General features: G+C 43.7%; 1 protein-coding gene across 10 annotated transcripts in view; it reads right to left on the minus strand.

Moving 5' to 3' along the window:
• The window catches only part of rbfox1 (RNA binding fox-1 homolog 1), a 642,946-nt gene that overhangs the window by 279,702 nt on the left and 346,311 nt on the right, over nt 1-16,933 (minus strand). The window contains exon 1 of one of the 10 annotated variants that reach the window (XM_007893785.2): nt 10,326-10,467. The exons of the other annotated variants lie outside the window; for them this stretch is intronic. Within the exon in view, the coding sequence (XP_007891976.1) occupies nt 10,326-10,343 (18 nt within the window). The 5' untranslated portion in view covers nt 10,344-10,467. Of the gene's footprint in view, nt 1-10,325; nt 10,468-16,933 lie in introns of those variants that run through there. 10 annotated transcript variants of the gene reach the window in all.

Consider the following 16,933-nt stretch of genomic DNA (forward strand, 5'->3'; position numbering starts at 1 on the left):
CCTAGAGAAGGTTTAATACTGTACGCTTTCATGCCAGAAACAGTACGCTTATAAAGTGCTTACTAAATAAATAATAAGCACTTACCCACAGTTTCTGGTAGGCTTGATACAAAAACTCTCCTGACAATCTATAATGGATTTATTTCAGATTTCAAAATGACAAGTACAATGTCAGGCACAATCAATCGATCACTGCATAATTATTATTGCAAATGATCCATATCCTCAATGCAGTCCTTAAGGGGAATTTAATGAAGCAGCGAGCACATCAATAATAATATCTAGTTTCGTCAATGTATTGCCTTTATCAACGTTCTTCATTTAAGCCAGCGTGTACATTGCTTCGCACCTTACCTTTCACTTCATTTCAATTTTGCATCAATTGCCGAGGAAAGGAAGGATCAGCCTTATTGCTTTTAGTGCTTAATCTGCCAGCGTAGCTCGGCCCAAAGCAATCCATTGGCTCTTGCGCCCGCACGGGAACATGGAAATTATCACTCCTCCTTATCGCTGGTTTTCAACCTTCACTCCCAATTCTGGTGCGTTTTAACTGTGCTGCGTTCAATACCAGGATATCAAGGAGCCCCCTTTGGGAAAGGTCTAGAGAGCTTGGTTTAACTAATTGTTGACCCCCGTTTTCATTGAAAGCACTCTCGTCTCACATTGGTCCTTTCGCTCGAACCCTCGTGACGTCCCCTTTATAGAGTGAGCCACTCCACTATTCACCCTTATTGAATCAAGTGCCATTGAGATTGCTTGACATTCATATCACTGTTAACCATTATTGAATCCTTTTGTACCTTTTTTTGTTCTCGTAATGAAATATACATATTTACTTGATACGACGCAGCTCTCCGCTGATCACAGAGCTGCATGCTTTATTCAGCTCCTTTGAAATGCTGGCGATGGATATTCAACAGCAAGGAAGTGTACTGGCTATGATGGAGGGTGAGGGGGTGGGGGGGGTGGAGAGTGGGCACCATACTAGAAATGTAAGCCCGTCTTTGTCTGTTGGGTGCTGATTGACCTGACGTGTATTTCCTGCGTAGATCTGATTTCTGAGGGCAATTTTCTCCCCTCCCCGAATATCTTGAAGGCCTTTTTTGAGTCCCAATTCCCTCTGCTCAATCCAGTGCCTTAATCATGTGCCTGCTTCACGCACACACTTTCAGTACCGGCGACTGGACAGCAACCAACAGCAAAGGCGAAGCCAAAAGCAAATGATCCTTCCCAAACCCAGACCACTGAGGTCAACTCCAATGACCCACTGTCCAAGGACCAGTTGAACGCTCAGCTCAATTCATGGCAGTCCTGAGACTGAATACAGACCTTCCCAGTTCGTATCGGGGTGATCGGACGCTACCCGCATATGTAGGGGCACTATATAAACGCAAGTTGCTGTTGTGGTTGTCGAAGGAACTCATTGGGGAAGGTGGGGAGCTGCTCATCACTTGCAAACACACAGTCACTACACTTCACAGAGAGAAAAAAAACTCGTGTGAAACGCTTAGAGATATTTCAACTGGGTAAATACAATAGCATGATAATAATTATCTTTGGATTTGATATAACGCCTTAATGTTCCGTCGTGACGTCTTGAAGCGCTTCATAGGATACACTGTGACGCGCAGTATTTGTGCGTATTTCGTGAGCGACATAAAGGTGCCATATCAGCATTAGTATTACGTTCCGTTCATGTTTGGGATGTTCAGCATTCTTGCATTTCAATAACAAGAGAATTGGACGGCACTCATTTTAAGCAATCACCCAGGTTTTACAGCTTCACTCCACTAACTATCCCGACTATATGCTAAAGGCATGACACGAATTATTGCTGTACAAACATTTATGTATAAGTGTATTGTTTAATATTTACTGTGGCAGTGGAATAATTAGCACTTTAAAGAACTGAAGAATGACATTCGCATCTACTCTCGTAGGCAATGAATAATGAGATGTTAAACAGTGCAGTTGAGAAGAACAATTAACAGCTTTGCAGTTGTGCAGGTCAGAACTTGGGGTCATCACCCTTCTGCTTATTTTTTGCACAAACTACAAAAGTATCCCCTGAAATGAAAATAACCCTTAATATAAGCGCTTCAAGAGAGAGAAAAAAAAACAGGCTATCAGAAAAATAAACTGGAGGAAATGAGGGTTTCATTAATTGAAACACTTAACTGGGAATTGCGCTAATGGAAAGGCAGTCTGTCCAACACAGTGAAAAGTGTTGCACATTTACTGCCGGTGAATGTAATCAAAATCACATTAAAGTCATCAATTTAGCATTCGGGTGTGTGCAATGGGCAACTCAAACGTAACTTTCTTTATCGTACCTTGCGAACTGTTCCTCTAACCGCTTGGTCCTGAGCACCATAAGTCACTCATTAATCATGATAAGTACTAGACTTCAAAGGGCTTCTCAAATATAATGAATAGCCTTCGCCCTCCCTGCGTCCTTCTCCTTCCACTTTTCACTTGGAAAACCCAGCTCAATCAATTTGGAGCAGTTTTAATGACGGGAGGGAGGTAAAAACCTCACACTGAGTGAGCGAACCACTTGCACTTTAACCCTTTGAGGGCACAAAAGAAGGCTTTTTTTTGACACCGTCTGGCAAGGGGCCAGCGTTACTTTTCGACTCCTGTCGTTCAAAACGTCCGTCAGAGCAGAAAGGATTAACCGCAACGTTAGCAGGTGCGCCCAAGCCTGATTTAGAGGTGTGTGTGTGCACCTCGTTCGCCTCATTTTGCAGTGATTTCGGAAGCGATTCCGTGCGGGTCGGTCAGGGAGGTTCGGCAGGGGTTAAAAGTGCATCAGGTTGTGTTAGCCGCTCGTGGGATAAGAAGACGCCACGTTGCTTTTCCGGTGGCGGGTGGCTGGAGCTGCCGCAGCTCGCAGTTACATATCGAATACAGCCACACGCAATCAATTCCACTTAAAAGCAGGTTCACAATGCCGCGTGAGAAAAAAATACCATTTGCTGGGAATTTCGCTCGTCGGGCATTTTCCCCCTTTGTGTTCTGATCCAGGGACTGACACTTTGCTTCCAAACCACACGCTGTTTGTGGCTTTCCCGAAAACTTAAGCTACAGGAAATCGTTCCCATCGTCAAAACAAGTCTGAGTTTCCTCGTTGTTCTAATGAGAGTAACGGGACTGAATAATAATGATCGTCCTTACATTTGATACAGCGCCACTCAAGTCAGGAGAACGTCTTAAAGCGTCCCACAGGATATCCTATAAAGCGTAGTGTCTCCGAGACGCTACCCTGCCTGGAGAGCGCTATAGAAGTGCAAGTTGTCGTCGTTGTTGTGGCTGTGCATTTTATGGGCAAAAACACATCGGCCGCTTTGTGCACAGTATTGCTCCACAAACAGTCGTGCAGTGAAAGGCAAATGGTGTGAAAAAGCCAGGAATTGATTCTGCCTTAAGACGGCACCTTTAGTGCTGGTGCTCTGCCAAGACTTTCAGCAGGTTAGTGCCCAAACTGCAGTATAAAGTAGGTGGAGCATTACATTATCTGTGCAAGTGCTTATAACTCCAAGAGGCGTTTGTGTACTGTTTGCTTTTATCACCCGCCACTTTATAACTGCTGCCAGTGGAAGGACTGGGTTCAAAGTCAAGCTTGCTCTATTGCCTCCTTATATGGAGTCCTGTAGCTCCAGATAAATTCGCTTCACGCTGGTTGTGGGGCATTGCTGCTTTTGCCTACAATTACTCCACGCGTGCAATAATAATCTCTCCAAAACAAAATAATAATAAATTGATCATTTTCAATCCACGACTGTTTGTGGGACGCTGCTGTGCGGGATTGGCTTCCTCGTTTCGCCCACAAACACACGGTCAATTCACTTTACAGCCTATTCTGTGAAGCACTTTGAGACGGCGAGAAGACGTGAAAAGCGCTATATCAAATGCAAGGATTATTATTATTATTATTATTATCTCATCCAATTCCCCCCGCTGCCCTCCCGAAGGAGTTTCACTCCCTAATTTAAATTAACATTAAAAAAAGGTGAGATAGTATTGCATAGCTGAAAGCAGTAATAAATATTAATATAATAATCCTCGAATCTGATGCAGCACCTAATCACACCATCAAGACATCTCAAAGTGCTTCACGAGATTTACTGTGACGTATAGTGGCTGCATAGCAGCCAGGATGCCCGCGAGCAATTGTCCCGCAAACCAGTCATGGAAGCAAATTACCAATTTTATCTGGGAGTTTGTTGGCCATAAACTAACAGCAGAATTAGTCTGTAAATAAGTTACAAAAGTCTGTTTGTTTTACCCTCCAGAAATAAAGGAAATGTTAATTTACTTTGTGACAATCAGAGTCAGCTATTACACACTGTTATGAAGTGTCATTAATGTTCTCCTTTCAGGACTCCATCTCTGTGGTGGCCTCTTTCTTGCAGTCTGTCTCACCCAGCATCTTCTAATAAGATATAATTGCATCCACAGTGCTATGTTCAGCATGGCGTCTTGTTTCACTTTATTACTTGACCAGCACGTGGCAGAGAAACACTCCATTCAAAATCATGACAAGGTGAAGGGAGACATGTTAAGCACACGCCTCTAAATCAGATGTCGAAATGCCTGTTAAACACCTGAACCACGTTCATTAATCCTCTCTGCTCCAACAGACTTGTGGAGTGCGATCGTGTATGTTGGGGAACGGTGTACGTGTGTGGAACAGTTTACGGAGAGTGTAATGCTATGTGCGTTACCGTGTCTGTTGTGGTGCGGATAGAAGTGTTAAAGTGTGTAAAATGGTGTGTGTGTGTGAGATTGTGTGTGTGTGTGTGTGTGTGTTATGGTGTGTACAACAGTGTGCAGCGTGCGCAATGATGTGTGTTTCAATAGTGTGCGTACAAGACGTGTAAGGAGTCCAGTGGTGGCTGCGGGCCACCATTTATCGTGTGTAAATTACTGTCTTCATTTTCTGGATGTACCGGGGGCAATATTCACAGAAAGAGAGAAGTTTGATTGGTTTGATGAGGCTACACTTTCACATTACCGTCCCAAGGATAATCGATGGACATGGGAAAAGAGCTAACGCACCTAATTGTGGCGTCTGATCCAAAAAGAGAGGAACATTGGGTGACAGATCATTTTTCACAATAACATTTGAGCTATTTACAGGAGACTATGCACAGGATTGCATTTGATACGTGCACCCGATAATGAAAACGGGGAGTGAGCAGTAGATATGCTCTGGAGTTCTAAGTTATTTTCAGGTCAGCATTCAGTGACACATTGTTCTAAACCTTCCCGTATTTGGGTCTCGGATCCACCCGGAATCCAACCCACTGACTAACACCCACTCCTTTCACTCTTTGTGGCTAAGATGTTCGGGAAAGCAAAGGAACTAGTGTGTGACACAAGGGTGATCACATCAAGACGAGAGTCTTAAATTGAAAGCATAGAGTTACAGGGGAATATTCTGTATTTTGGTATCGGAATGTCCTTATTAAAACCGTACGAGGCGGTGAGATTGCAAACAACCTGAAGTTTTTATTTTGTTTCGAAAACTTGAAAGGTTTAAATGCCTCTGTCCCAGGCAGGTATCCCGAATATTGTGCATTATCTGTTTCAAAGCAGAACACCACTGCAGTACTCCATCGGCACACTCTGCAGGTAGTGTAATAATAATGATAATAATAATAAACCTTGCATTTCATATAGTTACCATTACCATTCCGATGATGAGAGATCTTATCGCATCACGAGACGTCCCAAAGGGCTTCACTGCACGTATTGTAAAGTGGATTGATTGTCAGTGTATTTTGCGGATGAACGCAGCAGCCAGTTTGAGCTCAGCAATGTGCCCACAAAGAGCCATGGAGTGAGTGAACAATTTCATTTGGGGGATTTGTTGGCCAAGACAGGACAGGACACCGGGACAAACTTCCATCTCTTTTTCAACAGTACCGTGGGATGTTTCCATGATCGCCTGCACAGCCAGACAGGGCCTCGGTTTAACATCTCCTCCGAAGGATGGAGTGGTCTGTTGTGTCAGACACTTCACTGTTCTGGTACAAGACCTTTAGTCTAACTGAAGGGCAGTGTAATGATCGTAAAACCTCAGACACTGAACAGCAGCCGTGTCTCTCGCCCGAACTCTTGCTATTTTGACGAATGAAATAAAAGACAAGTTGCTGCAACTGAACGACTTTTGTTGGCGGTCAATGTTTCAGTGCAGAGCGAGTCGTGGCTCATTCACATAGAGCTTGTGGGGAAGAAATTGACACGGAGGAGTGACCATAATCATGTGTTGCGATTTTTGATAAATTTAGTGGGAGGTTGTTTCCAGTGGTTTACAAGGGAGGAATGTATAATCCTAATATAGTAGAGTCATGATGGGTGCTCAAGTTTAAGGTTGATTTCACTCCCTATAGCCGTCTTACAAATACATTATCTACCCCTTCGTCTGTGTATTCACTCAGGCTGTGAACCCCACAAACTGACAATTTTTACCGAGCAGAGCAATGCGATCAATGGCGGGACATCTTTGTGCGCTTCAGAATTACTAAGCACAGTGTCTGACGTTGGATTTCCTAACAGGGAGCGAATGGGAAGTAGTTTGGGCCATTCATTTTCATTCCAAGATAAGAATCGTGTTGGAATCCTCTTATGTTACACACACACACACAGACACACAACACAGACACACACACACAACACACAAAACACACACACGCACACGCACACTGATCTAGCCTGGTTTGGCAAAATGCTCAGATTCTGCACTTCGATGACAAGAGTGGGAAATAAAAACGCAGGAAAAGTGTGCGTCGACTAACGGCTTACGGCACAATAAACCACCCTCTTATGTCAGTCAGAGGGGAAATGTCGGACACAATGGTACCGAATATACCGACCTGAAAGTAAGTCGAGTGCTGTACTCACAAGAGGATGATGAATTGCTCAAACTCAATGAGCAGGGCTGGGCGTTTAAACCACAATTTGCTCGAGTATTAGGAGACGGGAACTTGGTGAGAATTCAGCACCCATTACGTTCATTTAAGCATGAATTTTCTTCCCTCTTTGTGGGTGGCTCAGAGCCCCCTCAGATTTTTGGTGCCCTTTTAACAGTATTTAGTGCCTACAATAATACCCCTCATTTAAACAGACTTATTCGCTTTGTGTTCGAAGATTGTAGCTTTCTAAAAGCGAAAACCACCAAACAATTCTCTCTGGCTGATCTCCTCTGGTTGTGTTCGACAATTAAATTTCCACCAGGCCCTGTTTCACATCTTTTAGCCTCTACAAAAGGCATTTATTTTTACCTCAGCTCATCGTAAGGAAACGCGTTCACAGCTCGGGGGCAAAGGATGGTCACCCAAAACCTGTAAGAACTATCAGGAGTAAAAAATGTGCAGCAATGTCAGTGAATTACCCGAATCAAAAATTGCTGTGAACTCAGCTTAACTTGACAATAATAATCGTTGCATTTGACATCGGGCCTTTCACATCGTCAAGACGTCACAAAGCGTTCACAGGATATACTAAAAAGTGAATTGACTTGTGTATTTTGTGGGTGAAACACGGCAGCCAGTTGCGCACAGCGGCGCCCCGCAAACAGCTGCGGCATCGTATTTTACGACCAATTTTATTTGGGGGATTGTTGGCCCGTGCACTGAAAATACCATCCCATCCTGAAGAGCGCCATGGGATTGTCTAACACCCGCCTGAGCAGGCAGACGGTTTAATGTCTGATCCGAAGGACGGCACCTCCGACATTGCAACACACCTGCAGCACTGCATTGGAGCGTCAGCTGAGACTCTGCGATCTCCAAGACCCAACCTGGGTCCAGGCAAGAATGCTACCATTGAGTCAGGCTGACACACAATCTTGCCCAACTCTCGACTAAATTCGGTGGGTTGGGAGGGGGGGGGGGGGGGGGGGGGTGCGTTGGGAAGGGGAAGGCTCTGTTGATCACGGACTGTCTGTTGCAGCAGCCAATGCTGAAAGGGAGCAAAGTTATGGTGAGGAGACATTTTTTTTCTTCCTCTTCTTCAGTAAATTTTGAAAGTAACGCCATGTATTTTCGGAAATGGTTAAAATAATCTCATGGAGGCTCAGTTAGATTATGCTTGATAAACAGATGTATGCCGTTATACACACAGTACATATAATAATAATAATCCTTGCACTTGAATATAGCTCCTTATCACGTCTTCGAGACGTCGCAAGAAGCTTCACAGAACATAATGTAAAGGGGATATTATATATATATATAGTAAATATATACACATTGCATTCTGCTCTGTGAACGAGGGCGAGAAGGGAAAATAAAAAAGGGTGGGGAAAAAAATGAACACATTCAGTTGGAAGTTGTACCCGTTGCCCTAAAAATAAGGAGAGCTCGTCAGTCATTACTCGCAGAATTAATGGGTTCATCGTGAAATCTTTCTCGTCTATTCTTCTCTAGTCAGACTGGAGAAGCAGGGGAGTTAGCAGTTCTAAATGATGTGGGTGGGTGGACTGCGAGTGTCAGCACAACAAAGGCACTCGAATTATACCAAACACAAATAAATAAGATAAGGACGAACAAAAATATATCCGCAGGAACTGGTAACACAAAACACTCGCTCGTCAGAATGTAACAGCCGAGGTAAAAGGATCCTTCCTTGCTCAACCTTTAAGGGGCTTCAGGAACAATTTGATCACATCTTCTAATCAGAAGATCAGACTTTTCCTTCCCTCGCTACAAACAGACCAGACTCCAGGCGGTTTTGTGCTACTCTGCACTGACACGACAGCCTTACTTTACTGCAGAACCTCCTTTCAACAGAACAGTATTTACAGAGGACTAACACGACACTAGTTAAGACTTACAGAGACGGCCNTTTTTTTTTACACACAAACACACACTCACACACACGCGTGCACTGAAGACTGATGTTCTGTGAAATGCAGTTCGCAGCTGCTGGCTTCACCTGAGCACAAGCCGGGAGAGTGCATTTCTTAAACTGGTCGGGTTATGTTCAGCGCTCTCCATAAATGGACAAGATGAGAGAGCAGCAGGGGCCAAAGGGTGGTCTCATATAGAATAAGCTGAAGCGTGTGCCTCACTCCGTGTGAGTGGCGAAGGAGTAAGCACGCAGCGTTAATCTAACCAGATGAACTTTCAAGGAATATTACAACAATAGGTTACCAGGATTCAAAGCAAGGGGAGGTTGGCGATGGGAAAGGATTGTTACAATGAGAGGGGTTTTATCTGAAATGATTTACGGATGTCTGAAGCTTTTACTCCATGAGCACATTTAATAAAGTATATTCTGCGAAGCGCTTTCAGACGTCTCGAAGTCGTGATAAGGCGCTATATCAAATGCGAGGATTATTATTATAATTATTATCAAGTGCGGTGCAAATCCTCAGGTTACGAACCCGCCTCGGGACAAATCTAAGTGGCATTAACTGACCAATGACGATTGCAGTTCAAGGCGAGTCTTTTGCAAGTTACAGATAATTATTGTATCACATGTCGTTTGCATGCTCCCTGCCCAACACGTTTGGTCCACAAAATACGCAGTCAATCAACCTTACAGTATATTCTGTGAAGCGCTTTGAGACGTCTCAAAGACGCGATAAGGCGCTGTATCAAATACAAGGTTGATTATGATTATTATTATTATTATTACGCGTAGAACTTAATATGTTTAGAGAGTTCCCAGCCAGAGAGGAAATTAGAGGCAGTAAGTAAGACAGAAGAGAAGGCAGCCCCACGTTAAAGTCTGCAAGTGCCAATGGATGGCTTTTGATTTCTACACAATTTAGAACAACTCGAGCCATTTGCCACCTGAGTTTGCATCAGCTAAATTACCAGCGCCAAAGGTCAGGGGGATTGCTACAGTATTCTGCTGAACAGCACAGGTCACAGAACAAAAGCCTAATGGGCTTCAACCTCTTCCTATTCCTAAGGCAGCAGGTGTCACTTAGATGATGGGAAGCACGAAAAAAACAACGACCCCAAGCCTGCTTAGAAACTGCTCCAGCAACAAATCGTAACACAATACAGAAACCGGACGGCAGTCCCTGAACTCGTTGTGTGCTTATAACTTTTTAATGAAGGAAGGCTGCCTTATCGATTCCGCTTGTTACGGAAGTTATTAAAAACACGAATCTCTGATGACACAACACCGTAATGTTACTTCGGCTCATAACGGACACAGCCCACATACAGTGCATCGCGCACAGCGGCAGACAAACATTGCAGGCTGTTAACCTGCTAATACAGTTGTGTTAAGACGACTAAAACATTTTGAAATAGATCCCGATTAAACGAAAAAGAGGCAATGGAAAGAGAGGCACTACCTACCCACAAATACATCATCATTTTGAATGGAGATTCAAAGCTCCAGCTGTGCAGTAAAATCTCCTCTCTTGGTTAAGAATCACTGATACAAAGTGAGAAACGGAGGGGGGGGGGGGACACAGAGTTCTTCTCTTTTCTCTCAAGTGCTTCCAGTCCTATTTCCCACCCCCACCCCCCCTGCAAGCCTCTTCTTATTGTTGTATAGAAGCACCAGCAGCTCTCTTGCGTGTGAAGAAACTTGCTTCAGGCTGTTTTGCTTTTCCCACTCGTCCTCTCTGTCTCTGTCTCTCTCGCTCTCTCTCTCTCTCTCTCTCTCCTGCTATCTCTTGCTCTCGAATGCCAAGCCTATTTGGGCAAAATCCTTGGCGTGTCTCTTTAATGAGGTCTGTGCAATGCACCGAAGCAGCCAACTACTCTGGTGCAGGCAGAAGTGAGCAGGGAGACAACACTCCTCTCGCTGTGTTAGCTTAATTGCAGCTCTGGCATTAGGTTCACTCCCCACCACCAACCACCCACCCACACTCCCCTGTCTTCTTGCAGGGATAGGAAAACGAGGATGAAGAATTCACACAGGAGAGTCACGCAGGGCGTGCAGACTGGCACCCAGGTCGGATGAAGTGGAGGAATGTCTCCGTCACTCCCTCCCGACGTGAAAGGCGCTTTACCAATGGAATTTGTTGTTGTTGTCGTTGTCGTCGTCGTCAGCGGCGGCAGCGGCACTCAAACCATCACCCTGTTCGCAGGGGATCGACTCTGTCACCCACTGACAAGTCCCGCGAAGCTCAACACACGGAACCCGCTGCGCTGAAGTGCAGAGTGTGCACTGCACACAGCTTCCCCTTAATCTCTCCGACTGTGCACCAGATAAAGCCAGAAAGCAGTAGGGTCAAGGTCTTCTCCAATCTTATTACACCAACACCAAAGCGTACAAGGTACTTTTCTACAGCCATCTACTGACACGACTGTGCTATTGCTCCTTCTTCCTGCTGCTGCCGTTGCTACTCCTGCTGCTGAACCTGCTATTTGGCTCAGAAACATATTCACTTATATGCATATCCTGACTGGTCATACAAGGCAACAGCTCCCTGAATAATTAAAGCGCATTTGCTAAATTGAGGCATCAGTCACAGCACCGGGACAGGTGGCAAATGGATCGGCAGCTAACTGGAAAAATACATAGCGAGACCCGTCAAAAGTGGTGACGGTGTCAAAAAAAGGTGTGGGGGGGGGCATTGAGAGGCAAACATTACAATGTACAGTTAACAAACAGCGATCAAGAGACACTTAAAAGTGCCCACAACGCACCGTAAAAGTCTCCTCTTGTTTTGCGAGTTGTGTAATCAGATTTTATAACAAGGCACCAAAAGTAATTCATCACTCTTGACAGATATACACCAGTGGCCGATAGGTGCACCGGTTGATAAAACCGGTTAAAGTCTGCGAATTGAATACACAAAAGACGATTCTTTGGCAACTGGCAAAGACTTTCACCAGGACCACGTCAAGGTCAAGTGCAGTAACATGAGATGTTTCGCCCACATGTCATACAGTCAATTCGCTCGACAGTGTGATCTCTCAAGCGCTTTGAGACGTCTCAAAAAGGTGATAAGACGCTATATCAAATGCAAGGATTATTATTATGTGCAAAATGGTAATTCCTTACAGGTTACAGTTTGGGAGAGAAATGAACTTTTTATTTCAGGAGAAAGGCGTGGTTTGCCGTTCTTGGTACTCGGAAGCTAATAAAATGACAGATTGGATGAGGAGGGGTTTGGAGGGTGGGAGTAGAAATACAGAACTTGATTACAAAAATTGCTTTCAATTGTTCAGGAGGAAAAAATAATTGAGCGTTTGCAAAACAGCACAAATTAGTGTTTCTATCCTCGAAGATCAACATGGATGACATAACAGGAGATTGTGTAAGCCTGACTAGTCTCACAGCTCACAAACAAAGCTAAGAATAACTGAGGTAGGTTATTATGATCAATGATTCACAATTGTCCTTTTTGAACCATGTCGTGGGTGTGTGGGTGGGCGTGTGGTGGTGGGGGTGAGGAGGGAGCTAATATATTTTTTAAAAAGTTGGAATATTTTTAAAACCTATTTTCCAGCACTGAAAATAACTATTTCAATATAAAAGTGATGATTTTACAAATAACAGATTCACTTCATGGGCTGCTTTGCGGGACACCGCTGTGCCAAATTGCCCGCCCTGTTTGCCTGCAGATACACAGTCACTGCACTTTACTTTACATCTTGTGGGACACTTTGACACATCTCGGTGACGTGATAAGATGCTTTATCAAACTGCAAGGCTTATTATTAATCATTGCCGTTTCAGCTTTGCCGTAACATCAGACGCTGCACAAACATTAAAACAAGAGAAAAATTACACTCTTTTCTGAATGAAGTTATAGGCTAGATGTTAGACAGCAAATAAGACCCGGCAATACATTCAAGGCAGTGAATCATGCTCTGGGTATTGCTGACGTTTATAGACTGGTCAAGTTTCTCTCGGGTGGTTTATGATGTCATGGGAACATTCTGTGAATTACTGTCTTGCAGATCACAGCCAGTTATCTAATATCACAACTGCTTCTCACCAAAACAGATGCATGAAATATTAAAGAAAAAAACGAATTCTGGCTGTTCTTTGGTGTCCCAAAATAGAAATATTTCAAAGCTGTTCCCCACCCAAAAAAAGAAATAGTGTTCTTTGATTGTTGAAGGGGTTATCTGCGAATCAAGCGTTTGACTGACTATAAAATTGTTGACTATTACTGAAGCCTTGTTCCCTGTGACTGCCCCTGTCATTTTTACTGAGCTACATAATGAAAGCTAACAGAAATATGCCACTTATTCAGAAGAATGTTGCATTAGTGCATTAAGGAATTAACTTGCACTCATTGAAAATTTTCGTCTGGATTTATGTGACTGTATTGCGTTAATATTCCTATAATTAATTTACAGACCATGATATTAATGCAAAATGTCATTAAACGCAAGAAAATACGAAGGCATGAAAACGCATCGCGCCAGACATCAGCAGAGGCTCAATTCTGTGCGTTTTGAAATAGGCACGAGCTTTAGAGCAATCCTTGACATGTGCTTTATCGCTTCATCGCAAGGTCCGAAAGCGCTTCAGGGGATTTTCTGCAAAGTGCAGTGACCTTTTTTGTTCGTGCAGGCGAATTCAGCAGCCAACTGATGCACAACGACGTCCCACAAAAAAAAACCATCAAGTGCGCGGGAAATTTTAGCTGGGAGATTGTTGGCCGCACCAGTTCCTTCTCTTGCCTCTTGTCGGGATCTTTAACATGTACCCGAACAGCCAGGCAGGACCTCTGTTTAATATCTCACCCAAAGGACCGCACCTTTGACAATACAGGCTCCCGCAACACTGCACCCGACTGTAAGCTCACACTCCCGACAAGCTTTTGACTTAGAGGCAAGAGTGTGCTACCAGCTAACCCAGGCGGACACCTATGAGGTTAAAGAAAAAGTTCAATTAAATAATCTTACCATTGATTCTCACGATATGTCATTTTTGTATTTGTATAATAATCGTTGCATTTGATATAACGCTTTTCACATCTTCGAGACGTCTCAAAGCGCTTCACAGAACATACTGTTAAATGAATTGACTGTATGTTTGTGGGCGAAATGCGGCAGCCAATTGCGCACAGCAGCGTCCCACAAACAGCCGTGGATTGAAGTGACCAATTTATTATTCTTTTTTCTTCTTGAGGGATTATGACAGTCAATTCACTTTACAGCATATTCTGTGAAGCGCTTCAAGACGTCTAGAAGACGTGAAAAGCGCTATATCAAATGCAAGGATTATTATTATTATTATTATTATAATCCGACATGTGTGTGGAGTAAGGAAACTTGCCCAAGGTTTTGCTCTGCCAGGAATCGATCCCGGGTCTCTCGCTTGCAAGGCGAGTGCTCTAGAGTGCTTTAGATTTTGTATTTGGGGGACAGAGTACTTTCAATCCAGATGATGAGTTAGCCGACAGCAGATACACTGGTGAACCTTTTACAACCAAAGCTTACACTTTCTAGGAATTAGATAGACAGACGATAAGTGTGTGGCTTCCTGCACTCAGTTTCCTCAGCCTGCCCACATTGGAAGAGATACCAATCAAGCACCTTCCCGACTTCCCGACTCAGTTTTAAGGAAAGAAATAGTGGAGTTAGAAATATATGGATATATTGATGCGTCAGGTTGTAAGAGGCGAGAGCGCGATGAGCTATTCAACAGGTAACTACTTTGCTGTAAAGCACGGTCTCTCCGGAAGATAAGAACAACTCTCAGCTGTGACACCTTCCTGAACGAAGCAAGTCGATTAAAAATCAATGGCGACGTTTTAATTCACAATGATGTTTTGCATAAAAAACTAAAAATGGCCCCTGTCGTGCATTTAACCTGCCAGGAATGGAACGCCTTTGAGGATTTTAGAACCTTTTTTTGCTGCACATCCAAAAAAGAAAATAAGTCTGACTTTTTGGAGCTGAGATTTTTTGCATACCTACACGCAATCGTATACACACGCACACGTACGCACATACATAACGCACAGACATACACATATACATGCAAACACACCCACATGTTTGCGTACAGACACATAATAATTATTATTATATTATTGTGCACACATACACACACACACGCGCAAACACACAATAAACATTGCATTTGAAATAGCACCTGAACCATCCAAACACCTCAGCATGTTTCACAGCTGTCTGTAAAGTGAAATGACTGTGCATTAGTAAGCAAACAAGGCCGCCAATAAGAACACAGCAGTTTTGGGGACTCGCTGCTATCAAACCCTCTCAAGGGAGGAAAACGGCGGGACAAGAGGTCACAGGTTCAGGATTGTGAAGGGCAATTTTGAGACAGATGTAATGAAGCATTTATTTATACGGAGGGTAATCAATAGATCACAGGATCACACGAAAGGTTCAGATGAGGAAGGCCCTTTTGACCTATTTGATTTCATCCTTCCAGAATACCCGTCCTACAACAACAACAACAACTTGCATTTATGTAGTAACCTTCAAGCAGTGTAGCATCTCCTACTGTCTTCGCAAAGCATCAAACCTTTTCTTGAATAAGTCCAGTGTCCTGGCCTCAAACGTTCTTCCCAGTAACCTGTTTCTGTTGTTAATTAATCTTTGTGTCTCTGTGCGAAGTTAATTGGGTTCACGTTTCGGTTGCAGAAGTAGAAGAAGTAATGTGTTAAAACTCACTCCTCCAAACACCCACCAGAGGACAATCAGTTGCAGTGATCTTATCCTCAATCGATCCTGAAGGGGTTAAACTCTGTTAAGAAGAGCTGATGCTTGAAATGAAATGGAACAGCTTAGAAAAGTTAGAAACTTAGAAAAGTTTCAAAATAATGCCTTTGGGCTATCCTGAGGTCCACAGTGGAGAGGAGACTCCGTGTGATAACTATGGTTATCATAACTATGATATGCTATGGACAGATCTGACTGAGATGGATAGTTCTCATAGGTGCCCTGTATATAACCTCTAGTGATGGTTGAGACCGGAAGGATTAAACCGCAATCAGTTAACACTTTGTGTCCTTAAAAGCATTTCAGCATAAAGCATAAATTTCCGGGATTTCAGTTTTCGGCAAACTTTCCGTCACGCTATTAAGAAGCGATTAATTAGTCTCCTTTGTTTCTGTGCTTTTCCTCCCGATTTGTCCTTCGGCGGAGATCCTAAACTGAAAAGTCTTGCTGCTCCATACCTCTGCGACCTACTGAAACTTTACCAACCTGTCCGGTCCCTCCACTCGGTGGGCATTGGCATGCTCCGCGTGTCCTGGCCTGTAATCCACTGAATAAAATTGGTCACTTGCTCCATTGTTACAGGCGAGACATAGCTGGGTGCAAAATTGGTAGTTGAGTTCTCCCACAAAACACATACAACATTCTACTTTACGGTATATTCTGTGAAGCGCTTTGGGATGTCCTCCTGTTGTGAAAGGCGCTATACAAGATGCAAGAACGATGCAATTCCATTCTATATCCCAAGTCCTCATTTAACAGGAGTTTGATTCGAGAACAGCTTCTTACGTTGATCAGAATTTCACAGGCCAGACCCCCACAGCTGGAAAATATGTAGCCATCGTTTTTTCCTTCGCACCTCTCTGTCTGCAATTTCTCTGCACCTATATTTTCTGCTGCTTGACACCGACCAGAATCGAAAGCACATCGGCAAAGAAATGAATAATAATCATGTACGTTGGGACACTGGAAGTAATTTTTTCAAAAACTTGTGACACGGAACAAAATTGTCAGAAAGCTGCTCAGATCGAAAGCATTTCCGTGGAATTTGGAGTAACTGTTGGCCCTTGTTTAACCCGTTTCGATGTGTCAACAATGAAGCACGTCTCTTGAGATGCAATGAGTTGAACCCACCACCAATGGCTCAGTGTGTTGACTCAGTTAGCATCTGAGCTGTTACAATGCCCGGAAAAGTGCTGAGTTAGCTGATCTCAGCCAGCTATCAGCGCAGTAAGCTTCCGGACAGGAGCGGAGAGCACAAAGGAGGTGGAAAGGGAGAAAGAGAGTGAGACGAGAGAGAAAAA

The sequence above is a fragment of the Callorhinchus milii genome, unplaced genomic scaffold, assembly GCF_018977255.1.
Source record: "Callorhinchus milii isolate IMCB2004 unplaced genomic scaffold, IMCB_Cmil_1.0 Scaffold16, whole genome shotgun sequence".
NCBI classification, from domain to species: Eukaryota; Metazoa; Chordata; class Chondrichthyes; order Chimaeriformes; family Callorhinchidae; genus Callorhinchus; species Callorhinchus milii.